The 25,305-nt window shown below is 51.7% G+C and overlaps 1 protein-coding gene across 2 annotated transcripts; it reads right to left on the reverse strand.

Moving 5' to 3' along the window:
* On the reverse strand, positions 1–24,313 carry LOC125432665 (calcium homeostasis endoplasmic reticulum protein). 2 transcript variants are annotated; one of them, XM_048496465.1, is made up of 18 exons: positions 24,159–24,313; positions 22,401–22,574; positions 20,991–21,172; positions 19,631–19,768; positions 18,905–19,056; positions 18,647–18,758; positions 17,866–17,955; positions 14,787–15,030; positions 14,450–14,628; positions 12,830–13,259; positions 10,072–10,310; positions 9,596–9,729; positions 9,339–9,425; positions 6,988–7,137; positions 6,042–6,152; positions 5,024–5,118; positions 4,123–4,308; positions 1–267 (listed from the first exon to the last, which is right to left on the reverse strand). In XM_048496465.1, the coding sequence occupies exons 1-18, from the start codon at positions 24,193–24,195 to the stop codon at positions 245–247; spliced, it is 2,763 nt and encodes a 920-aa protein (XP_048352422.1). In that variant the 5' UTR covers positions 24,196–24,313; the 3' UTR covers positions 1–244. The 2 variants fall into 2 exon arrangements, with proteins under 2 accessions (XP_048352422.1, XP_048352423.1); XM_048496466.1 differs by lacking the exon at positions 1–267 and having other exon boundaries at positions 4,115–4,308.
* Positions 24,314–25,305: the final 992 nt, after the last annotated feature.

The following is a 25,305-nucleotide window of genomic DNA, read 5'->3' on the forward strand; positions in this document are numbered from 1 at the left end:
TTTTTGTGTCGACAGTTCCCTTTTTATTTGTTGTGCTGGTCCAGAGAAGGGCAGGGCTGCCTCCAGCCCATTTCTAGATGGGTTGTTTCTGCCATCCGTCAGCGTAATCAGCTCGCTGGGAGGACGTGTCCATTTGGCATCAGGGCTCATTCAACAAGGGTGCAGGGAGCCTCCACAGCGTTCCGTCGTCATGTCACCCTTCACGAGATCAGCAAGGCAGTGACCTGATCATCTGAGGACACCCTCATTTGTCATTACGCACTGGACCTGCAATCCAGAGCAGACACAGATGTTGGAAAAGCTGTCCAGCACTCCTTGTTCCAGTGAAGAGTGTTCCCCGTCTCCTGCTTTTTTGGTAAGCTAACTCAAATCCCAAGGTGGGGCTACACTGAAGACCGAAGATGAAGACAGGGTTGCACTTACCTGTAGCTGCTGTTCATCGAGGTCTTCTGTGCAGGCCCACATTCCCTCCCTCCTGCCACACTGAACCCTCTTCAGGTCTTCATTAGAGAGATTTTTTCTTTAGCTCTCTGCTGGGGGAATTGGTAACTGAGGGGAGAGGGGGTGTTCTCCAAGACCACATGACAGTCTTGTCACCGTATGAGGAGGAGGGCTCCCCCTCCTGTTGCAAGGGGCTCAAAGGAAACTGGCGCACCTGGGCAGGCCGGCGCACAGACAGTCCGAATGTGTGTCTGCACAGAAGACCCCAATGAACTGAAGTTACAGGTGAGTGCAATCCCATCTTCTGCTTCATGACTGCCTTTTTTTTTTAAAATTATCATATTTATATACCGCCCCATCCCCTGAGGGCTCTGGGCAGTGAACAACAGATTAATATCACATAAGCAATAAATAATTAATATAAATAACATCATTAAAACATAAAATTACAGCGTTCTACAAAAACAACTTGGCATTATTAAAACTATCAATAAAACCCTCCCAAAGAGGGGGACGGTAGGTCTAGATGTCACAGCTCCCAGGGTGTTAAAAAGGGAGAGGCAAAGAGGGTGCTCACCATCAATGGCTGGCCTCCCCAAAAGCCCGGCGGAACAAAAGCCCGGTGGAACAACTCGGTCTTACAGGCCCTGCGGAACTCTCCAAGATCCCGCAGGGCCCGGACAGTTGGAGGAAGAGTGTTCCACCAGGCGGGGACCAGGGCCGTAAAAGCCCTGGCCTGGGTGGAGGCCAGCCGCATCATTGAGGGGCTGGGGACCACCAGTAGATTGGCCTCTGCCGAACGCAGAGGTCGTGTAGGGACATATGCGGTAAGGCGGTTCCGAAGGTCCCGAAGACCAAAGGTGTTCTGGTGCCCTTCCTCTTCTTTAGGGCACTCAGTCAGCCAGCCAAACGGAAAGTGGGCATTCCAGTGGCAGGTGCTCTGCCCAATTCAAGGCCTAAGGAGCCTAAGGCAATGGACACACTGGAAACTTCTGCAAAGGCATTCCCATATGGAATAGTTATAGTTCTTCCAAAGGCAGGAAATGCTTTCCCCTTACCTTCCCGAGACATTTTTTCAGGCCAGAATGTGCAGCACCTGGGTGGTTGCCCCCCCCCCCCCCCCCGGAGCATGCACATCATGGGTTCTGGCATCGGCTGCTTCAGTTTAATCCGTTAGCTACTCAGGTTCTTCTAACAGCTGAGCTGTGGGGGATAATTCTCAGCTTTGGGCTTCTTTCATTTTTGTTCCTGGTTGGCACTAAGAAGCCTTTATGGTTTGACCACAAATTCACTATCTAATTCCAAGGCCAGAAAGGGATAATTGTTATGACAACAGAAAGAGAGAAATCATATATGGAGTAAATGCAGGGAGGGGGTATGAATAAGGGCTCGGAGGGGAGAGAGCATTTTGGTGGCTGCTCGTGGGTTTTGTGAAGATATATCAGAGGTGCCTTTCTTAAATCCAATCTCTGATATTTGGGAATAAACATTCAATAAACAGTTCTCTTTTCTGCAGTGAGGTATAAATAGACATGTGTTCAATGCAAGAACCTTTTCAAAGAGGATTCTTCCGGGTGGCAACTGCAGCTCCACGCTCGAGCACTGTGTGTCCCTGGCTGTTCCCAAGCCCACACCCTGGCCTTAGCTCAGGAAATGACCAAAGTTGGTTACACGTGGTGGTCAATGAAGTGAAGAAGTGTTTCCTTTTATTAGTCCTAATTCTTCCCCCCAGCATTTTCAGTGTATGCCCCCTGGTTCTAGTATTGTGAGAAAGAGAGAAAAATGTCTCTCTGTCAACATTTTCTACCCCATGCATAATTTTGTAGACTTCAATCATATCCCCCCTCAGACATCTCCTCTCCAAACGAAAGAGTCCCAAACGCTGCAGCCTCTCCTCATAAGGAAGGTGCTCCAATCCCTCAATCATCCTAATTGCCCTTCTCTGCACTTTTTTTCTCTCTTTGATATCCTTTTTGAGATGTGGCGACCAGAACTGAACACAGTACTCCAAGTGCGGTCGCACCACTGCTTTATATAAGGGCATGACAATCTTTGTTCAATCTTTGACAATCTTTGTTCAAGGTCATCGGCTACAGATAAACGTCTGAGGCCCTGATGATGCTCAAGCAATAAGTGCTTGGTTGCAGTGCCAAATGGCCACTATGGCCGGGACACACTTGGACAGACACGGGGTCTTGGGTGCCTGGCAGGAGGCTTTTCTCACATGCAGATTGCACTTCAGAATGATTTGCCCATGGCAGCAACCTCTCCCCACCCCACCCCCCCCCCCGAGAGTCAGCAAGAGGTATAAGCATTTCGTGTGTGGGGTGTAGTAGCCATCTTGCTTAGGATTCCAACCTGTTCTATTGTGTCTGCAGTACATTCATCGTCACAAGCGCCCAGCACTGACCCTCGAGCAAGCTTTGCAGGGACTGGACGAAGAGGAGCAAGTGACCGTTTAGACCTTTGGGGCTCTTCGGAAAAGGGAAACCAGAGCCAGGCGGCTGGGACCACTTTGGAAAGGTTTAGGCGTCAGGACCGGGCTGCTCGGTGTGGAAGGCGCCCCGAGCGTTGGACAAAATGGAGGCCGAAGGAGCTTTTAAGGACATTAATCCCAGCCGGAGGTCAGAACCCACCGCAGGGCTCCATGGCGGAGCGTCCAGTTTTAGCTGCTGTTGGAAATGCCGAATTCAAAAGACTGTCTGGGGCTGCAAACCCCCCCCCCTCTCCGACCAAATAAAATCCAATCCTCATCATAAAAAAGACTCTGTTTACTATTGATATTTACTGCAAAAAAGACTCTGGTCACAGCACAGACCCACTGGGGGAAGGGCCTGGGGTTTCAAGGCCACCTCTCCGGTTCAAAGAAAAGAACTGTGAAGGGGAGAGGCTGCTACAGGGCAGGTGGGGGTGGTCTCTCTATACCCGTGGTGGCGAACCTTTGGCCCTCCAGATGTTATGGACTACAATTCCCATCAGCCCCTACCAGCATGGCCAATTGGCCATGCTGCCAGGGGCTGATGGGAATTGTAGTCCATAACATCTGGAGGGCCAAAGGTTCGCCACCACTGCTCTATACTGACCCATTCCCCACTTGGTTGCCAAAAAAGAGGGGTGTTGTGCGAGAGGACTTCCAGGAATACTTTGGGCTGCTGGGGAGGGTCTACAGCGCTCCTTCCAATTCTCATTGGAAAGGTATGTACACAAATGACTGAAGAATGTAATTCCTTCCAAAGCCCTGAACACCCCCTCAGGCTGCAGTAGATGGGGGCAGGCTGGGAGTCCAGGTGGTGCAGAAGTCTTGCCCATCATCCAGCTGCCATCCAACCGGCTCCCCCCATTCCAGTTAGCCTGTAGGAGGGAAACAGGGCCATGTGAGGGGGGGCCAGGGAGAGGACGAGGAGGAGGATCAACAGGTTGCCTGACGAAGGCCCTGCTGCAGCCGTGATGCTGCCTAGGGGAGATCCCCTTTGAAGGGGGCGGAGGGCATTTCCCTTCAGGAGGGAGGGTTTGGGTGCTTCTCCCTTCGCTGAAAATGTGGCCAGGCTGCCCTTGAGCACAAGCCTGGCTGGGAGTCTCAGGGGCGTCCTTTGGCGCTTGAGTTTGATGAGGAGTCAGAGGCGGTGCAGGACCTGCAAGGGAGGTGCTGACTGGGACTCGCAAAAAGCACGGGTCACTTACTTTCATCTCTGGCCTTCATGCGAGCAATGAACGAGTAGCTCTTGTTCCTCCGGTAGTTTTCGTAGGGATCGTCCAGGGCCACGCCCACACCCTTGTACTGATCCCACTTGTCTCGGATATCCCCTCCTTTTATGGGATCCTGGATGCCCTGCTCCTTGGCCCCCAAGCCCCCAGATCCACTCCACCCTGAAAGAGAACAGCACAGTCAGCAACAGCTGGAAAAAGAAGGCCCTGCCCCACAACAACACCCTCCACTCAGTCACCTTAGGATCCGCTAGCTGGCCCTCAGGAACTGAAGCAGAAAAGCCTGGGAGGGAGGGAGGGAGGGAGGGAGGGAGGGAGGGAGACAGACAGACAGACAGACAGATAGATGATGGATGGATGGATGGATGGATGGATGGATGGATGGATGGATGGATGGATGGATGGATGGATGGATGGATGGATGGATGGATGGATGGATGGATGGATGGATGGATGGATGGATGGATGGATAGATAGATCTCGGTCAGCAGTGCAGAGTGTGGGGGGGTCTCCTCTCTCAAATGAGATCTCTCAAAGAGCAGATTTTGGAATGGCAAAATCTTGAAGAGACTGAAGGCTCCTCCAAGCAGACCCCAGCTCAATGGCCAGGCTTGCAGCACAGTGACATAAAACCCTTAAGCCAAAACTCCGGGGGGGCACAGGGGAAGGGACAAAGACTGCCGCCAGCTTTTTACTCTCCTATTGCCAGTGTGGTGTAGCAGTTAAAGTGTCTGCTCAGCAGCTCCAGCCTTGGTGTTCCAGTGTGGGGCTGGGGATTGGAAGGGCACCGGGGACTGACTGGATGAGGCTACAAAAAGAATGCGACTTCTGTTTATAGCTTGAGAAAAGCAGTACGTGAGGATCTGCAGCACCTTACCCATCTTCACGAGCATCTGGTGCCCTTTATTTTCCTCTCCCAATCTGGATTCAGAAACGTGACTCCCAGAGCTGGAGCCCAGTCCGGCCGCAGAGCTGAGAACGGAAAGTCTGGGTTAAGGGTCAGCAGCCAAGGCCAGAACCAGGTACCCTGAGCTGGCTGAGGGAGCCGCAATGGCTGTAGAGCCAGTGGCCTTTTAATTACAGCACCAAGCCTATGGAACCCCATGCTGTGTACAATCCGAGTGAGGCCACACTCTCCACCCTGAGTTCATGCTCTCAGCTCCTAGGACAGTGGTGGCAAACCTCTGGCACTCCAGATGTTATGGACTACAATTCCCATCAGCCCCTGCCAGCATGGCCAATTGGAGTGTCATAGAACCTTTGGCACTCCAGATGTTATGGACTACAATTCCCATCAGCCCCTTCCAGCATGGCCAATTGGAGTGTCATAGAACCTTTGGCACTCCAGATGTTATGGACTACAATTCCCATCAGCCACCAGCGTAGCCAGTTGGAGTGTCCTAGAGACAGCAGCACTCCAGATGTTATGGACTACAATTCCCATCAGCCCCTGCCAGGATGGCCAATTGGAGTGTCATAGAACCTTTGGCACTCCAGATGTTAAGGACTACAATTCCCATCAGCCCCTGCCAGCATGGCCAATTGGAGTGTCATAGAACCTTTGGCACTCCAGATGTTAAGGACGACAATTCCCATCAGCCCTGCCAGCATGGCCAATTGGAGTGTCACAGAACCTTTGGCACTCCAGACGTTATGGACTACAATTCCCATCAGCCCCTGCCAGCATGGCCAATTGGAATGTCATAGAACCTTTGGCACTCCAGATGTTATGGACTACAATTCCCATCAACCCCTGCCAGCACATGCTGGCAGGGGCTGATGGGAATTGTAGTCCATAACATCTGGAGTGCCAAAGGTTCGCCACCACGGTCCTAGGACCATCTTTGCGGGTGGTGGATGAGCAAATGCCACATTAGTCCAAGAAAGAAACTTACGGAGGAGTTTGGCTGCGAGATCGGGACCGGTGCCGCCTTCCAGGGGAGTAGGATTTGGATCGGGACCTCGACCGGGAGCGGCTTCGAGAAGAGCGGGATCGGCTCCGGCTCCTGGAAAAGCAGCAAGCGACGCAAAGTCAGTTCTCTCCCCATGAGCCCAGACCACTCCCGAGCTTCAACAGACTCCCAGTCAATCTCCAATCCCCAGGGATAGCACTAGGGCAGGGGTCTGCAACCTGTGGCTCTCCAGATGTTCATGGACTACAATTCCCATCAGCCCCGGCCAGCATGTGCTGGCAGGGGTTGATGGGAATTGTAGTCCATGAACATCTGGAGAGCCACAGGTTGCAGACCCCTGCACTAGGGCTCTATGGCAGGAAAGTTGGGAGTTCTTAAGACTTCCAGTTCTGTCCAAATAAACCTTTAAAAGCTGAGGGCAAACAAGGCTCCCAGAAGAAAGAAAAGGCAGGGAGGTGCTCATGACACTTTCCCACATCCATGGCAGAATGAGGCCGGTGCTCAATGGAACTGCTGTTGGGGAACAGACCAGCCGCTGCCCTTCAGCAGTGACGTAGGAGGTTAAGAGCTCGTGTATCTAATCTGGAGGAACCGGGTTTGATTCCCCACTCTGCCGCCTGAGCTGTGGAGGCTTATCTGGGGAATTCAGATTAGCCTGTGCACTGCCACACATGCCAGCGGGGTGACCTTGGGCTAGTCACAGCTTCTCGGAGCTCTCTCAGCCCCACACACCTCACAGGGTGTTTGTTGTGAGGGGGGAAGGGCAAGGAGATTGTCAGCCCCTTTGAGTCTCCTGCAGGAGAGAAAGGGGGGATATAAATCCAAACCACCACTCCTCCTCTTCACGCTCTTCTCCTGCCAGTCCCAGAAGGCATCACCCTGCCTCCTTTGCCACAAAGAGGCCAGCGCCTACCGTTTGCCTTTTTACCTGGACTGCGATCGGGAGTACGATCGGGAACGAGAGCAGGATCTGGACCGAGACCTGGAGTAAGAGCCTGACGACTTCGAAGACCTTGAATTGGAGCGGGAAGAGGAGCGGCCTCTGCTCTTCGATCTGCTGCGCGACCGTGACGGACCGCTGCACCAGGTGAGAAGGATCACAAATGAGGCAGGGCAAAACAGGGCCGATGGAAAGCAAGCTGGCAACGGGTGCAACCAGGCTGTGCGGCGGACCCTTCTGGACACAGAGAAGCAGGACGACAGAAACCGAGCACAGGCAAAACTAGCGGAAATCCCCCCCCCTTCCTCCCAGCAGCTGGATAGCAGTAGAAGCAAGCCTTTATTGGCATAGACAACAATACAACAATAATAAAAACGGATTAAAAAGCATATACAAAACAGGAAATAAATGTTAGGTCGAAGGAAATCTACTGGCGTTTGGTAATTTCCAGGAGAAAGTCTGCCACTATCATACAGAGAGAAGGATCAGGGTTGTCCAACAAGTAGTGTAATCTAATTAAATCGGGGAGACGGGGTAAATGTAAAGGAGTAAGATTCACATACTTGGATCTGATTTCCTTGAATCTGAGACAGTGTAGTAATTGGTGGGCCAGAGATTCAACTGAGCCATTGTTACATGGGCACAACCTTTTAGCCTTTTCTTGCTTATTAAATCTGCCATGCAACAAGGCAGAAGGCATAACATTAAACCTGGCGAGCATTATGAACGGGGTTTATTAGGCAGTACAGGTAGTGTGCCAAGTGGCCCCGTTCAAATGGGAGAGTAAAATACAGGGGGGGAACACGTTTTCTTGGCCAGCAGCCAGATAGCAAGAAGGCCCTTGCTTTCACATCCTGCACGTGAGCTCCCAAAGGCACCTGGTGGGCCACTGTGAGTAGCAGAGAGCTGGACTAGATGGACTCTGGTCTGATCCAGCAGGCTCGTTCTTATGTTCTTAAAGGCTCTGGGCAACCCTGACAAGGTGGGCACACAGACTGCTCCAAGGAAACAGCTTGGAAAAGGGATGGGGCCCTGCAGGCCTCAATCAACACAGCAGAGAACTTCGGCTTTCCCCTGATCTTTCTGCTTTCTCCCTCCAGTGGACTGAGCCGGGTGGGGGGCGGTGTGGGGTCAAGAGGCCCAACAAAAGAGAGATCACAAAGATCGAGCTGTAACCTTGGTCTCGAGGAAACTGTTCACCACGTTCTCCCATCATTGTCCCCTATATGAAGCTGAGCGGGAAAATTTCCTCAATCCTCTGATGGCTGGATTGGGCAACGCTGCAGATGCTGCCAAGACTCTGTTCCTGTTGGACAGCGACTCTACTAGCACTCTTGAACCAACCGCTAGATTTCTGTGCGCTGTCATTGTGATACGTTCTCAAATGCTTGCCAATTTTAATTCAACGGTTTAATATTTTAGTTTTTTTTAATGCTGCGTGTCCAAACAGATATGCCATTAAAGGTCTCGTTTCATTTCACAAAGATCGAGCAAAATAATATCAGAAGTTCAGGGCGTGGAGAGCAAGAGTCCTAGAATTACGGGACAGGGAAAGAACCCCAATTCCGGAGGAGACAGGAGAAGAAACTGGACTCTGCTCTGTGTGTTGCCTCGGTAAAAGACCTGGCTGATCAGCACAGTCCTGCCCACCAAGCAAGCAGGCTGAGGGCGAAAGGAGCCCCATTTTGTGCCTAAGAGGTCCAGATCCACCTAGAGATGGATGGGGTGCATATGCACAGCCCACAGCCCACTCCCCCCCCCACCAGTGACACCACTCCCTTTCATGCCCCAGTACACTCCACAGCCATACGCTGCTCCTTGGTTAGGACAGTGATGGCGAACCTATGGGACGGGTGCCAGAGGTGGCACTTGGAGCCCTCTCTGTGGGCACGCGCACACAGAGTTCGTCATGTGGGGGGGTGGAAAATCACACACACACACACACACACACATCTAGGCTGGCCTGGGCCACTGAGCACGACGTGCACACACCACAGTGAGCAGGGAGGACTCAGCTGGTGGGCCTGGTGCCTGTGGTCTGGGTGGCTGCTGCCCGAGGGGAGGGGCGCGCAGAGGAGGCAGAGATGCTAGAGAGGCACAGAGCGGTGCGCGTGGGACTTGCTGGAGGCTACAGCAGGCTGGCCCCTGCTCGAGCGGGTGGGGAGGAGGAAGAGGGAGCCAACCAGTTTTTTCTAAACTAAAACCTCAGGATTCAGGTTAAATTGCCGGGTTGGCACTTTGCGATAAATAAGTGGGGTTTGGGTTGCAATTTGGGCACTCGGTCTCAAAAAGGTTCGCCACCACTGGGTTAGGACATGGGCCCCGTTCGAAGCTCTTACCTGTTCCTCTTTTCTTGTCCCTTCCGCCGCCGGGCACGCATTTTTGCTCTGAAGAACTCATACAGCCCATTCTGCTCCCAACCCTCACTGGACAAAGCAGGAAAAAAAACGAATCAGGAAGGCCGTGACGCTCGGGGTAAGCCCCGAGCAAGCCTTGCCCAGACTCAGAGCAGGCAGCGGCCAAATTCTCAGGGAGGGAGGGCAGTCCTTGGGAGACAGCTGAGGATTCAGGACAGCTTTCTGTGGACTCTTCCTACCTGTTTCTGGGCCTATCGTGGGAGGGTGGGCTGTAAAAGGCTTCCACGGCAGCCAGCAACCTCTCGCTAGGTGGCATCGGCGGGGGCAAACGAATGTCCTTGGGATCCAAGGGCTTGTACTCGTGGTCTTCCAGCTGGAAAGAACAAGGCCATAGTCATGTCACAGCTACAGGGCCCCGTTCGGGGGAAACCCGTGCCGCAAAGGGTCCTGTTCGGGGATGCAAGCAAGCGGAGGTGGGGCAGATCTCACCTGCGCCAAGCCAGGCTCAGCCCGACCCTCCACACAACCCCCCCCTCCCTCCCTCCCTCCCTCCCTCACACACACACACACCCCACCCACCGGACCTGAGTGAGAATGACAGGCAGAGCTGAAGCCTCAAGGCCAGGAGTCCAGTGCCAAGCATGGAACGCGGCCAGTGGCCAAAGGCAGGTGCAACACGGAGATCAACCAGCATCGCAGAGAACCCTTCACTTACTTTGACAAGCGGCGCCATGAGGCCAGCTGGGAGGTCAAAGTAGGGGACGTTTGGCACCAGGCTGGGGTCATCGTGGTTGACGTGAGGGGGGCCCTGCCTGCGCATGTGAGGGGGCTGCCCGTTAAATCCATGCGGGGGCGGCCCGAAGTCCGGGTGCTGCGGCCCCCCCCAGGGAGGGTGCTCACTGATTCCGGGGTGCGGCATACGATGTCCAGGGTGATGATGAGGCGGCCCAATCTCTAGAGAGGAAGTAACACACCCATTCAAGATGGCCTCCTGAGCAGCAGCAGAGAAGGAACGAAGGGCAGAGAAAGTATTCTGTAGCAAGGAGCATAGAATGAAGGACAGCAGAGCAAGCGGGGGGACTCCCCCCCCCCCCCCCCCCCAGCCCAGGCACCATCGTTCATCTCTTCCTGGAGGGAGATCAGTCCCATACTGAACATTTATGGTACACCTTATGGACACATTAAAAAAAGTAATATTTCAAATACATATATCTATATACAGTTTATATCATTGTTCATATTTTTTATATTTCATTAGTTGTAAATACAATCATTTCTTGTCGACTACATCCAACAGGTAAGTTCAACTGATTTTTAACAATTATAACAAATAGATTCAGAGTCATCCGTATTAATTCAGGTAAGTATTTAGTTCATACTCTCCCATCAGTTCAACATCCTTAAGGTAAGTATTCAATCAATGCGAAAACATGTATATACATAAATATAATGGAAAAAACGCGGCAAGTGAACCAGAGGAAACGATCAATGAACCGGGATAGCCTAATCCCGAACAAGAAACTTGCCGTAACTCAAGGAAGCGTAATCAATGATGACACTATATTAACTATAACAATTATATTAGTCAATTTATGTCTATTGACTCAAGGAAGCGTAATCAATGATGACACTATATTAACTATAACAATTATATTAGTCAATTCAATAGACGCCGGTGGACTAATATAATTATTATAGTCTGACAAGATTTCTTGTTGGGGATTAGGCTATCCAGGACTCGTTGGTACACTCCACCATATATTCAGTCCATCTTGGTTCATCAACATTTTATATGAATCCACTCAGGTAAGTATTCTGTACGTATTCAATGATAAGTCCAAAATTGTGCACAGGCATAAGTCCAAATTCTTTTAAACACAAGGAGGGAAACGCATTGCGCCTAATCCGCGTTTTTCGACGGCTTCATCAGCCTCACAGGTTGTAGATATAATTTATATTGGCTTCATATGGGTACTTTTCTCTCAATCTGAGCTGACATTTCCCATCATGCCATGATCTAGTGAACCAAGATGGAATGAATATATTTATGTATATACATGTTTTCGCATTGATTGAATACTTACCTTAAGGATGCTGAACTGATGGGAGAGTATGAACTAAATACTTACCTGAATTAATACAGATGACTGTGAATCTATTTGTTATAATTGTTAAAAATAAGTTGAACTTATCTGTTGGATGTAGTCGACAAGAAATGATTGTATTTACAACTAATGAAATATAAAAAATATGAACAATGATATAAACTCATGTATATAGATATACGTATTTGAAATATTAGTTATAGCCAGATTGCAACAGTAGTGGTAGTTCTATTATTATTAATATTGACTGTTGCACCCCCTTTTCTTATGCACATAAAAAAAAATCCCAGAAGCACAACAGATAATCCCTGGCATGCAGAACTGGCAGGAAGCAGCAGAGCAGGACATAAGAACATAAGAACAAGCCAGCTGGATCAGACCAGAGTCCATCTAGTCCAGCTCTCTGCTACTCGCAGTGGCCCACCAGGTGCCTTTGGGAGCTCACATGCAGGAGGTGAAAGCAATGGCCTTCTGCGGCTGTTGGTCCCGAGCACCTGGACTGTTAAGGCATTTGCAATCTCAGATCAAGGAGGATCAAGATTGGTAGCCATAAATTGACTTCTCCTCCATAAATCTGTCCAAGCCCCTTTTAAAGCTATCCAGGTGAGTGGCCATCACCCCCTCCTGTGGCAGCATATTCCAAACACCAATCACACGTTGCGTGAAGAAGTGTTTCCTTTTATTAGTCCTAATTCTTCCCCCCAGCATTTTCAGTGAATGCCCCCTGGTTCTAGTATTGTGAGAAAGAGAGAAAAAATTTTCTCTGTCCACATTTTCTACCCCATGCCTAATTTTATAGACTTCAATCATATCCCCCCTCAGACGTCTCCTCTCCAAACAGAAGTGCCCACGGCTTCTACCAGCATGCCAAATATCACGGGTGCACAACCTGTAGCAGCTAAAGTTGCACAGAGACGGCACGTCATGCTTGCAGGTGGAATCGGGGATTGAGGAAGAGCAAATTCTTAGCCATTGTTATGAAACGGCTGCTATGAAAATTCTGCCTGGAATACTTGCACCCTCCCCGACGGAGAACCGCTGAACTCTATTCAAAACCTTTTGGTGCCCAGTTAAGCAGTCACAGCAGATAAAACAACTCTTGCAACAACAACAAAACAACCCCTGGGGCAGGCAACGTGCTCCCGGCCCTCTTCTCCTCTCACACAGAAGGGAACAATTGTTTTCAGAGCCAGCAGCAGGAGTCACCTGAAAACTATGGGAGGATTCTTTTAAAAAAGAAACATGCAAAGGCAAATTCATGCAGTTTATTACAAGACTAAATGGCGACAGTCCTGGTAAAAAGTGAAATCAGACTCAGCCCCCAAGAGCTTTTGCGTAGGCAATCCCTTCCCCTGCCCCGTCACTCACCCTGAGGGAAATCCCCCTGGGGATAGTCAAACCGGTGGGGATACGGAGGCCTCTCAAAGGGGTGCCGAGGGGGGAAGTCATCTTGCATGAAGCGAGGGGGGAAGCGGTTGAAGTTATGCGGGTGTGGCGGCTGGTTGAACTGGGGGTGCTGCTGATGAGGGGGGAAAGGCCCCCGGAAGTGCGGGGGGCGCTGCATGCGGAAGGGGGGCTCCCTCTGGCCCCCGCCCCAGGGGGGCTGCTCATGCTGGTTGTTCCACGGCGCCTCAAACTGGTTGTTCCAGGAAGGGTCAGGCTGATTGTTCCAGGGGGCTTCACGCTGACTGTTCCACCCGGGCTCCCTCTGCTCATTCCACATCCCTTCGTGGTTACTGTTCCATGGGGGGCAGTGCGGAGGGCCCTGGTGATGGGGGAATGGGGGCTGATCCGGGGGCTGCAAGAAATAGAGGCAGAGGACGAGGTTAGCAACAAGGAGTGCAGCTGGCTGTTGAACCTGGAAGGGGGGGGGAAGTGGCAGAAGACCACACCTTGGTCTGCAAAGGGTCCAGAAATCCCCCCCACCACACACACACACATATACTTGGCAGACTCTGTGCTCGGCAGAGACCAATTTACTGGAGATCCCTGGCCCCTCAATGATGCGGCTGGCCTCCACTCGGGACAGGGCCTTTACGGCTCTGGCCCCTGCCTGGTGGAACGCCTAACCCTCCAACTGTCCGGGCCCTGCGGGACCTTGATGATTTCTGCAGGGCCTGTAAGACTGAGTTGTTCCACCGGGCTTTTGGAGAAACCAGCCGCTGAGTGTGCCCCCCCCCCCCCAGGTTAGGGGTCCTTAACAGTGGGACCCACTATTGGAATTTATGGGTCCCTAATAACATCAAGACCCACTACCCCCTCCAACCTCCTCCTAGGATTAGGTTCAGGTGGGACGCCGTCTTGGGATAATAACTGCTGTTTTTACTGTAATTATGGTTGTTTATGATGATTTTATGTTGTACACCGCCCAGAGCCCTCCGGGGATGGGACGGTATATTAAATTAATTAATTAATTAATTAATGATGATGATGATAATGATAATAATAATGATGATAATGATAATAATGATGATAATAATACTGCCCAGTACCTGCTGTTGACCCCACGGGGCCACAGGATGGGGCTGGTCAAACCGTCTTGGGATAATAACTGCTGTTTTTACTGTAATTATGGTTGTTTATGATGATTTTATGTTGTACACCGCCCAGAGCCCTCCAGGGATGGGGCGGTATATTTAATTAATTAATTAATTAATAATGATGATGATAATGATGATGATAATAATAATAATAATAATGATGATAATGATAATAATGATGATAATAATACTTACTTAGTACCTGCTATTTATTGCACGGACCCACAGGATAGGGGCTGGTGGAAACATCTTAGGATAATAACTTTGCTGTTTTTACTGTAATTATGAAGTTTGATTTTATGATGATTTTATATTTGTACACTTAGAGCCCTCCGGGGATGAAATATTTAATTAATTAAATAATAATAATGATGATGATAATAATAATGATGATGATGATAATAATAATGATGATGATGATAATGATAATAATAATACTGCCCAGTACCTGCTGTTGACCCCATGGGGCCACAGGATGGGGCTGGTCAAACCAGGGTGGCTTGTTTGGAGGAATGTGCTCATGGGGGACAGGTCCACGCGGCCCAGGAGCAGCAGGATCTGGGCCCCCGGCCCCGGCTGCCTCATAGTCAGCGGCGCCTGCGAGCGGCTGCGGTGCCTTGCCATCATCTGAAAGGAAAGAGCAGCTGCTGGTCCCAACACTGCTTTCCACTCCATGGGAGCTCTGGGCAGGACTCCGCTCCAGCTTCAGCCCAGCTTATTGGGACCTCCTTCTAAAGAGGAAGGTCCACTACCAACCTCCCCGGCCTGACCCCTCCCCAGCACACCTGCTTGTGCGATGGCCGTGGTGGAAGGAGGAGCTGGTGCCGGAGCTGCGGCTGGGGCAGGTGGGGCAGCTTTCCCCTCGCTTTCCAGGGGGGGGATTTGCAGCTGCTGCTGCTGCTGTTGCTGCTGCTGCTGTGTTAGGCTGTTGACAAATTCCTCATGCTGGGTCTTCAGAGTCTGAATCTGCTGCTGGAAGGCCACCTGGACTGGCTGAACCACGCTGGCATACTCTGTGATGAGGGTGGCCTAAGAGGACAGAACGGGAAGGGCAGGTCAGTGGGTGGAGGAGGAGGTCTGCTGGTCATGGCTTACCAGACAACACTCCAGGCAGTCATTCCCCTCATGCAGGAAGACCTGTTGCTCCATTTGCACTCAAGCCTTCAAGGACAAGGGGAACCAGACCCCTGCTTTTCTCAAAGGCGAAGAAAGCCCCCAGAAACAAAAGCCATGCAGATCTGGGGAGTTCAGTTGGCAAAAAGGAGAACCCTTGAACTATATGTGCAGAACACAGAGGAGGAAGAGGAGGAGGAGGAGGAGAGCTGGATTTATATCCCCCCTTTCTCTCCTGTAGGAGACTCAAAGGGGCTGACAATCTCCTTGCCCTTCCCGCCCCCCACCACAAACACCCTATGACAGTGGTGGCGAACCTATGGCATGGGTGCCAGAGGTGGCACTCAGAGCCCTCTCTGTGGGCACGCACGAGTCAGCCCCCCCCCCCACACATATATCTGGGCAGCTGGGCTCGATTATTAGCATTAAACCTAATTTTGGGGAAGCAGGGTAGGTAACCCTGTTAAACGCTATTAAACCCCACTGATTTTCATGTGAAGAACTAAAGCGTGATCCTTTACTTGGGAGTAAGCTCGGTTGCTGGCAATGGGGCCTGCTTCCGAATAAACCCTCCTAGGGTCGTGATTCACTCGGAAGAGTTGACGGTTGCTTCAAAGCAAAGCCACCAACTACCACCAAGCTTACTCCCGAGTAACACACACCTTGGAGCCAACCATTTTTTCTAAACTAAAACCTCAGTATTCAGGTTTAAATTGCCATGTCGGCACTTTGCAATAAATAAATGGGTTTTGGGTTGCAATTTGGGCACTCAGTCTCGAAAAGGTTTGACATCACTGCCCTATCAGGGAGAGCTCAGAAGAACTGTGACTAGCCCAAGGTCACCCAGCTGGCGTGTGCTGGAGTGCACAGACGAATCTGAATTCCCCAGATAAGCCTTCCCAGCTCAAGCGGCAGCGCGGGGAATCAAGGGGGAATAGGGGATGATCTAATCGGTTCCTCCAGATTAGAGGGCACCTGCTCTTAACCACTACACCACTGCGGCTCCTGCCCCACCATGTTGGCAAGGCAACTTGCTGGTGGGGCAGGAGCAGAGATCCAGCACAGCCGTGTGCCCTGGTTGCTCCTACACAATTCCCCCAGAATTCTTCTCCCTACAAATCAGGAGCCAAGAAGACTGCCTATCCCAGTGGTTCTCAACCTGTGCATCGAGACCTTTTTGCGGGTCGAAAAACCCCTTTGCGGGTCGAACGACCCTTTTACAGGAGTCGCCTAAGACTCTCTGCATCAGTGTTCTCCATGTGTAAAATGGATCAATGTTAGGGTTGGGGGTCACCACAACATGAGGAACTGTATTAAAGGGTCATGGCATTAGGAAGGTTGAGAACCACTGCCTAAGACTCTCTGCATCAGTGTTCTCCATCTGTCAAATGGATCAATGTTAGGGTTGGGGGTCACCACAACATGAGGAACTGTATTAAAGGGTCATAGCATTAGGAAGGTTGAGAACCACTGCCTAAGACTCTCTGCATCAGTGTTCTCCATGTGTAAAATGGATCAATGTTAGGGTTGGGGGTCACCACAACATGAGGAACTGTATTAAAGGGTCATAGCATTAGGAAGGTTGAGAACCACTGCCTAAGACTCTCTGCATCAGTGTTCTCCATCTGTAAAATGGATCAATGTTAGAGTTGGGGGTCACCACAACATGAGGAACTGTATTAAAGGGTCACGGCATTAGGAAGGTTGAGAACCACTGCCCTATCCCAAGTCCCCTCTGGAGGTCAGTAGCAGAAGGACACCTCGCTCCGAGGAGACACACCACGCAGTGATAGAAGAGCTGTCCCAGGATGGCCCGAGGGTTAGAAAGCAGCCCCCGGTTCATCCTGCCAGAGCCCGACAGGAGACAGCTGTAGCTGAAGCCTGACTAGAAGGACTGTGGCAACACCACCATCGCTGCATGCATGCCATTGTGTGTCTCACACAAAGAAGAGAAGAGTTTTGGATTTATATCCCCCCTTTCTCTCCTGCAGGAGACTCAAAGGGGCTGACAATCTCCTTGCCCTCCCCCCCCCCCTCACAACAAACACCCTGTGAGGTGGGTGGGGCTGAGAGAGCGCCGAGAAGCTGTGACTAGCCCAAGGTCACCCAGCTGGCGTGTGTGGGAGTGCACAGGCTAATCTGAATTCCCCAGATAAGCCTCCGCAGCTCAGGTGGCAGAGCTGGGAATCAAACCCGGTTCCTCCAGATTAGATACACGAGCTCTTAACCTCCTACGCCACTGCTGCTCTCACTGAAGACCACTTCCGTTCTCTCTAGTTTCCAAGAATGACACCGCCCTCCTGGGAAGCAGCTTGGCCACACAGAGGTATGGTCCCTGGGACAGCAGCCCCACCTGCCACCCTCCCGTACCTCAGGACAACCTTCCAGTCTACCCTGTTTCCCCGAATATAAGACATCCCCTAAAAATAAGACGTAGTAGAGGTTTTGCTGAAGTGCAAAATATAAGGCATCCCCCGAAAGTAAGATGTAGCAAAGTTTTTGTTTGGAAGCATGCCTGACAAACAGAACACAGAAAAATAAGACATCCCCTGAAAATAAGACATCGAGCATCTTTGGGAGCAAAAATTAACATAAGACACTGTCTTATATTCGGGGAAACACGGTAATAGCGGAAAAGTCCTCACAGCAAGTACTGGATTGAACCCAGGAGAGCAGCCCGACAGGCCAAAACCACAGCCATCACCAGCCCTCCACGGCCACAAGAAGGAGCAACTTCCAGGGGGGGCTCACCTGGTACTGGCCAAGGCCCAGAGCTGGGCTCTGCAACTGCTGGATGATGGGCTCATCAAAATAGCCATTTTTCTCCCACAGCTGAAGGAGCTGCAGAAGAGAGAAGGGTGGCCAGTTATTCGGCGGGTCCAAGTCCAGGCACCCATTAGAACATAAGAACAAGCCAACTGGATCAGACCAGAGTCCATCTAGTCCAGCTCTCTGCTACTCGCAGTGGCCCACCAGGTGCCTTTGGGAGCTCACATGCAGGAGGTGAAAGCAATGGCCTTAAGAACATAAGAACGAGCCAGCTGGATCAGACCAGAGTCCATCTAGTCCAGCTCTCTGCTACTCGCAGTGGCCCACCAGGTGCCATTGGGAGCTCACATGCAGGAGGTGAAAGCAATGGCCTTAAGAACATAAGAAAGAGCCAGCTGGATCAGACCAGAGTCCATCTAGTCCAGCTCTCTGCTACTCGCAGTGGCCCACCAAGTGCCATTGGGAGCTCACATGCAGGAGGTGAAAGCAATGGCCTTAAGAACATAAGAAAGAGCCTGCTGGATCAGACCACAGTCCACCTAACAGAGCAGCCCGCAGCCTTCGAAGGAGAAAAACCTTGAGAGGGCCTGATTAAGAAAAATGAACATCAGAACTAGCCTGCTGGATCAGACCAGAGTCCATCTAGTCCAGCTCTCTGCGACTCGCAGTGGCCCACCAGGTGCCTTTGGGAGCTCACGTGCAGGAGGTGAAAGCAATGGCCAGCACTGGGCCCAGCAAGGGGAGGCCAAACTTGGAGGCTCACCCGAGCAATTTTCTGCTGCTTGTCTTCCTCCACAGCCAGGAAACTGGTGCAGTAAATAGGGACCACCACCTTCTGCAGGGCTGCCAGGAGGTCTCGCTGCTGCTTGCGCTGACTTAAAAGAGGAGAGAAAAAGAGGACTCAGCAGCGGGCGGAGGGGAGGGGAAAGTCGGCACGACACAGCTCAAGAGGTTCCCGGGGCTCCCCCCACCATGCTCTCTCCAGCCTCACCCGCTCTCTGAACAAACAGCCCAACCTCACCAGTGATGCAGAACGTCGTTAATCAGGTAGATCAAGTGCAGCCGGAGCTCAAAATGCGCCCCGTCAGCAGTGATTCGGTTGCGCAGATGCCCTGCCATCAGCTCGCAGTGTTGGGGAGACTTTGCGTTGCTGAACATCCAGTTCTTGCCAGCCTTAGGACGCAAACCCACAAGGTTAGATGCCGGCAGCCAAACGCGAGACAGCAAAATATCTGAAACCCGCAAGCAGCGCCGAGGAAAGACCAGAAAAGGGACCAGAAAGTTCAAGCTGGCCAAACTGGCAACTCCTTCAGAGATCTCTGGGATACAGGGGTATTCCGCCAGCATGAAGGAGCTGAATGGAAGCTCAAGAGCAGGGGTCTTCAAACTATGGCCCTCCAGATGTTCAGGAACTACAATTCCCATCAGCCCCTGCCACTTGGCCATGCTGGCAGAGGCTGATGGGAACTGTAGTCCATGAACATCTGGAGGGCCATCGTTTGAAGACCTCTGCTCAAGAGCAACCGATCGCCGTCTCCCCTGACCCATCCATGAGTTGGCTCGACCTGTAAGACCTCACCTGTCCTGTTCCTCAGAAGAGCAAGGGCTTGCGTATGTCACGCTGATTCTCCTCGACTCCCTGCAATTTCAAGCACCGGCGGGCACCCTTCCAAGCGCCGCCTCAGGTCTTGTGCTGTCCATCTCTTCTCTTCCCCCCCCCCCCCCCCCCAGTTTTGGTACCACTTACTGAAATGGCGTCTTTGGTGCACGTGTCGATAATAGGCTGCAGCAAGTTGTCAAATTCGTTCATGTCCAGCTGGGTTTCGTCCAAGACTTTCTGCATTTGCTGCTCGATGGCCACAGCAATCGCAGAGGTGACTTGCTCCTAAGAGAACAATTCGGGAGAAGACCATGAGACAAGGGGGCGGGGGTGGTGGTGGAGGTGGGGAGGTTTTGACGCCACCTTTTACAGCTTTACAGTTAAAGTCCTGATAGTATGTATTACTGATGTTTTAAATGGTTTTAAATTGAAATAATTTCACTGTTTTATAGTTTTATGTTGTACACTGCCCTGAGCCCTTTGGGGGAGGGAGGTTTAAAAGTCGAATATCAATACATAAACAAATAACCGTGCCCAGGCTCTGTAGAGCAATGATGTTGGCCCGTTGCAATGCCCTTCCACCAGCCGTATCGACAGGGAGATTCACTAAAACCCCTTACCGCCAAAGGCTACACATATGCAACGGGAACTGTGTAGACTCTATAGATCATATTTTACTTTATTGTCCACTTTACACAGGACCCAGAGTCAAATACTTGTCACCTCTGCTACTCAAAAAAGAGTATGCATCTGACTTGCAAAAGATTACCTTTCTGTTGGACAGCCCCAGTAGTGATGCAAATGATGCAGTCACCAAATTTTTGGATTTGTATATAAAACAGCGCTTTAGGAGCAAATCCTGAACATCAGCCTTCTCTACCTGTACATTTATTTTAGCTTCCCTCTACTTGGTTAAATGGATCTGTGTATATAATGTTGTTATGCCAATAACGGTTCTTTGTTGACAAATAAATAAGCAAGCTGGGAAGAAGAGTTCAGGACTACATAGGAGCAAAGGTTCTTTCCAGAAGCTGAGCAGAACTACAGCTGCGGCAGGAGATCTTCTGGGCTGCAGCTGGCACAATCAAAGCTCCAGATGGCCCAGACGTTTTCCTTTCTTGACAGCAGCTTGGCTGTTCCGCAGCCTGCCCCAACCCTGACCAATTCCTGTCCCCCGAGGTGGCAACACATCACCAGCCCCGCAGCCTCAGTCCAACTTTGCCAAGAATATCTAGAATTCAATAGCCGAGGCCCTCGGGCAAAGCTGGACAGCGACCACTTCTCACTCTGCTAGCGGTGCATCTCCCAAGACACTTGGAAGCAACTTCCACTTAAGAATATTGCAAATCCAGAAATGCAATGCTCCTTGCTAGGCATCTGCCCAAACCGCGCACAAACGGCAGAACTGGGAATCCAACCTCCCAGGCAAGCCACCCACGCCACCCAAACACTCTTTGCCATCTGTTCGGTGGTAACACCGTGTGGTTTCCCTGGCACGCACACTCACCTGTCTCAGAGCCAGAAGGTGCTGTTCTTGCTGCTGCAAGTTCCACTGGCTCTGCTGGATGAGCTCTTCCACAGGGGCTCCTTGAGATGTGGGGATGGGAGCAGCCGCAGCAGGCAAGGAGGGCTGGGGCAGTGGGTGGATCTGTGGGGCAGGCTCTATGTCCTGGCTTTGCTTGCACAGCACTGTTGTGGAGGGAGGGAGGGACACTCATTGTTGATCAAGTGACATTACAGACCATACATTTTATTGGCTAACCATAAACAGGCCAACAGAGGTCTTTGAGGGCCAGGTGCGTATCTTGTGCCTTATGTCTTGTTTTGCTGGTGGGCCCTGCTGGCTGAAAACCTTTTCCTGGATTTTGATTGCTGGAAGAACTCAGGCTTTTGGGCAGCATCTTGGTATTTGAACCTATGCTGAGAACTGTGTAATCAGTATTGTATTACAAAATTAGCTTTCCTTTTTTGTCCTCATTAATCACTGCTCTTTTAGTCTTATTCATGCACAGTTTTAATAAATCACTTTAAATTTTGGATACTATCTTTGAATTCAAACCCAGCAGCTTGGCCTTGATGGGCTACGGCTACCAAATTAGTTGTTTTCTGAAGTGTTCTACCTTGCAAGGGTGACTTTCTTGATCTTAGTCTCTGGCTGACTGGATAGTGAAAGGTACTTGTGGCAAGCCGCCAACGGAGGCATGAGGAGTCACACTCAGTTGTTTAAAATTTTTGTTTAACTGCTCACATCCTGGAAGGGTCTTGGATTAGACCAGGGGTAGGGAACCTTTAACACTCAAAGAGCCGTTTGGACCCGTTTTCCATGGGAAAAGAAACACTTGGAGCCGCAAATAATTTTTGACATTTAAAATAAAGATAACACTATATATATAGGGGTTTTTTTACCTTTTACTCCGCTCATTCTGAGAAGGACATGGATGTGCCCACCCTGCTGCCTGCAGGGCGGGCAATGATGAACCCGGCGGCTCGGCCTTGCCGGCCGCAAGAGGGGAAGCCCACAACGCGGCCCAGCCGACCGTGGGCAGTTGGTGCGCCCGCCCTGCTGCCTGCAGGGCGGGCAAGGATGGGGCCGGCAGCTCGGCTCGTGGAGCCACAGTGCAAGGGCAGAAGAGCCACATGCGGCTCTTGAGCCGCAGGTTCCCTACCCCTGGATTAGACACTCTCGACACGCACAAACACTTGTTTGGAATATGCTGTGAGGCAGAACTGCCTCTGGATTCCCAGGGGTCTCACAGGAAGCAAGTAGCTTCTACTAGCTAAGAGGGCCAGAAAGGTGAATCATGTTTATAATATTCAGTTCATCAAACAGCTTGCCAGAGGGAGGGAGGAGAGAGTGACGGGAGACAAACTCCTCAACATGACCAAAAACCGCTGCCCACCTCCCACTGCAACTCACACTGTTGCTGCTCCAGGGCCAGCTTGTATTTGTAATAGCCGTAGAAGTCACCACCAAAGAGGAATGAAAACTTGGGGTTCTCCTTCTGCTTCTCCATCGTCATCTTCTCAAACTCGGGGCCGTTCCGTGCCACAAACTGAGCCAGTTTGTCAATGACATTGCGCAGTTCTTGGTCTGTACAGGGAGAGACACATCACCTCACTCAAAGGATGGACAGGATTCCAGGTACTGTCCAACTCAGCATATGAGAGATTATCACAGCCATGGTCATGGATGCTGACTAAAAACGCTGCTGCCAGACTCACTGAGCTCTAAATCTAAGAGACTATGAAAGGCACAAAGTAGTTCATAAATAAGCTTAACTGGTATGCATGCACCAGCTTGCGGTCTGCAGCAAGAATACACAAAACACACACCTTCCAGTTTCAAATCTCATTTCTGCTCATTAGGAAGCCTCAGCTGAGAGAAACATGAACAAATATTGAAAAAGTTCAAATACTGAAAACGGCCTACCTAGCCAGGTTTGTTCTTGAGGCCGTTGAGGGAGGAATCCTTTGGCACTTCCAGATGTTATGGATTCGATAATTTATCAGTCCTGCCAGCATGGCCAATCGGTCTCCTGGGTTGGCAGGGCTGATGGGAATTGTAGTCCATAACATCTGAGTACCAAAGGTTCTACCACTGCCCTAAGGGCTGCCAAATACAAAGTCTGTAAATGCCCAGACGCATCAAAATATCTGATGGTCTCCAAGTGTGTGAAGGTGTGCAAAAAAAAAGTCTCCAACATGCTGAATCTCTGCCCAGAAGTCCTGGCTTGCAACCACCCAGTGAGCAGCAGCAGTATACAGGAGGTTGGCAGAGCCCGTGTATCTAATCTGAGGGGAACTGGTTTGACTCCCAGCCCCACTGGCCTGAGCTGGGAGGCTTCAGAATTCCTGTGATTAGCCTGCACTCCCCACACACGGCCAAGTGACCTTGGGCTAGCCACAGTTTCTCGAGTTTCCTCTCAGCCCCACCCACCACAGGGCAGTTTGCTGTAGGAGAAGGCAAGGAGACTGGGCCCCTTGAGTCTCCTGCAGGAGATGAAAGGGGGACATAAATCCAAACTCTTCTTCGCTTCTTTGTGACCCCTGCATTTTGTGCTGGCCAGTTCTAGTCTCTAGTTCACGATGTGTCTTCAGGGGTCTTCTGTTCTCCCTACACCTTTTGCTGAATCCTCTGCTGCCAGTTTCTAAAAAAACTGCTGTTGATGTTGGAGAGGTTTACGTTCAAAGTGCTGCATCTGACCAAGGGAGGGGGGGTTCCTTGAGAGCTTCTACCCTGGGCCACTGTAAGTCTCCTTGGAGAGGTCTGAAGTGTAGCCCCTTCCCTTATACTGCAGCCCAACTGCCCCTCCCGAAGCAACCCCCCAAGCTGATGGGGGCTGCGTGGGAGGCACACTCAGACCTGAGCCACCCGGCCCAAACCCTCTGGCTGAGACTGGCCTCCCTCACAGGGCAGTTGTGATGGGGATCGGGCAGGGGCAGAGAGACCCACAGAGGCTGCCTCAAGTAGTCTCTTCTAACTGCTACAGAAAGGCCCGCGGGCAGACCACAGCCCCCCCCACCCCCCACCCCCACCCTGCACCCCCCACCTCCACCCCCCCACCCTGAGCTAAGGCCAGGAGTCAAGAGCGCGCGCCCCCCCCCCCGCCACGAAGGCGCCCGGATGACGTCAGCCTCGCCCGCCCCGCCTCGGGGCGCCGTCCCCCGCCCTTACCCTCCGGCGGCGGCGGCAGCGGCGGCGGCATCTCCATGGCGGCGGACGAAGGCGCGCGCCAGGCCTCCCGCGCCAGACGTAAAACACCGCCAGTCGTAAAACACTCACGACGAGCGCTTTGCGGCTGTTGCCGGGGGACGGGGGGGTGGAGCCGCCCCCTGGCGACGCCCACCACAGTGGCGGGTGGGAGGAGCTATCGCCGGCGCAGGCGCGGTGGAGTCACGTCCTGGGGCGGCCCTTGCAGCAGGGAGCGCGAGAGCCGGCCGGGCCATCCAGGAGAGGCTCCAGCTGCGCCCCCGCCCCCCAGGTGGGAGGGGCCCTTCCTGGGCGGGCAATGGCAGTGGTAACCACCTTTTGTCTGACATGTAGATCTCGAGCCCTCCCGTCTTTTTCCTCCCGTGATCAGCAGAAACCTCCGCGTCCCCCTCCTCCTAAAAGGCAGATCGAGGGGCAAACGTGCTTGACTACGTGACGGTGCACTTATGAACTGTTCTGGCCGTTTTGTTGATTCCTGGGTGTTGAGCATTAATAAAGTTCGGCTATGGTCTCACCCAGTGGTATGGCAATGGGGGCGCTAGAAGTGACACCTCAGAGCCCTCTGTGGGCACGCGCAGAGTCAGCCCCACCCTCACATACACATCTAGGGCTGGCCTTGGGCCACTGGGCTTGATTATTAGCATTAAATCTCCCACTGGCAGGGAGTGACTCCACTAGATAGCTATGGGATTCATTTCCATCAGCCCCCGGCCAGCATGGCTAATTGGGCCATGCTGGCAGGCTGATGGGAATTCAGGAACCATGGGACATCTGAGTGCCAAAGGGTCTGCCACCACTGGAAAAGACCCAGCTCTTTGGGAAAGCAGCAGGTAACCCTCTGCTGCTGCTAAACCCCACTGGTTTTCATGCAAAGCGACTAAGGCACCATCCTTACCAGGAGGCCTGCTGTTGGTAATGGCTTCTTCTGAGTAAAACCTCCTAGGGTCGTGGATTCACCCCGCTGGAAGAGTTGCATGGTTGCTTCAACGCAGCCACTGACTACCACCAAGCTTACTCCTGAGTAACGCGCAGCTCAGAGCCAACTGCTTTTCTAAGCTGAAAGCCTAGTATTCAGGTTAAATTGCCGCATTGGCACTTTGCACAAATAAGG

Source organism: Sphaerodactylus townsendi, linkage group LG05 (assembly GCF_021028975.2).
Source record: "Sphaerodactylus townsendi isolate TG3544 linkage group LG05, MPM_Stown_v2.3, whole genome shotgun sequence".
NCBI lineage: Eukaryota > Metazoa > Chordata > Lepidosauria > Squamata > Sphaerodactylidae > Sphaerodactylus > Sphaerodactylus townsendi.

Coding starts and splice junctions, on each gene's coding strand:
- LOC125432665 (XM_048496465.1), bottom strand. CDS start 24,195: ATGGAGATGCCGCCGCCGCTGCCGCCGCCGCCGGAGG. Junction 21,173..22,400: donor GGCCCTGGAGCAGCAACAGT/GTGAGTTGCAGT, acceptor CCTCCACAACAG/TGCTGTGCAAGCAAAGCCAG. Junction 17,956..18,646: donor AGCAGCAGAAAATTGCTCGG/GTGAGCCTCCAA, acceptor TCTCTTCTGCAG/CTCCTTCAGCTGTGGGAGAA.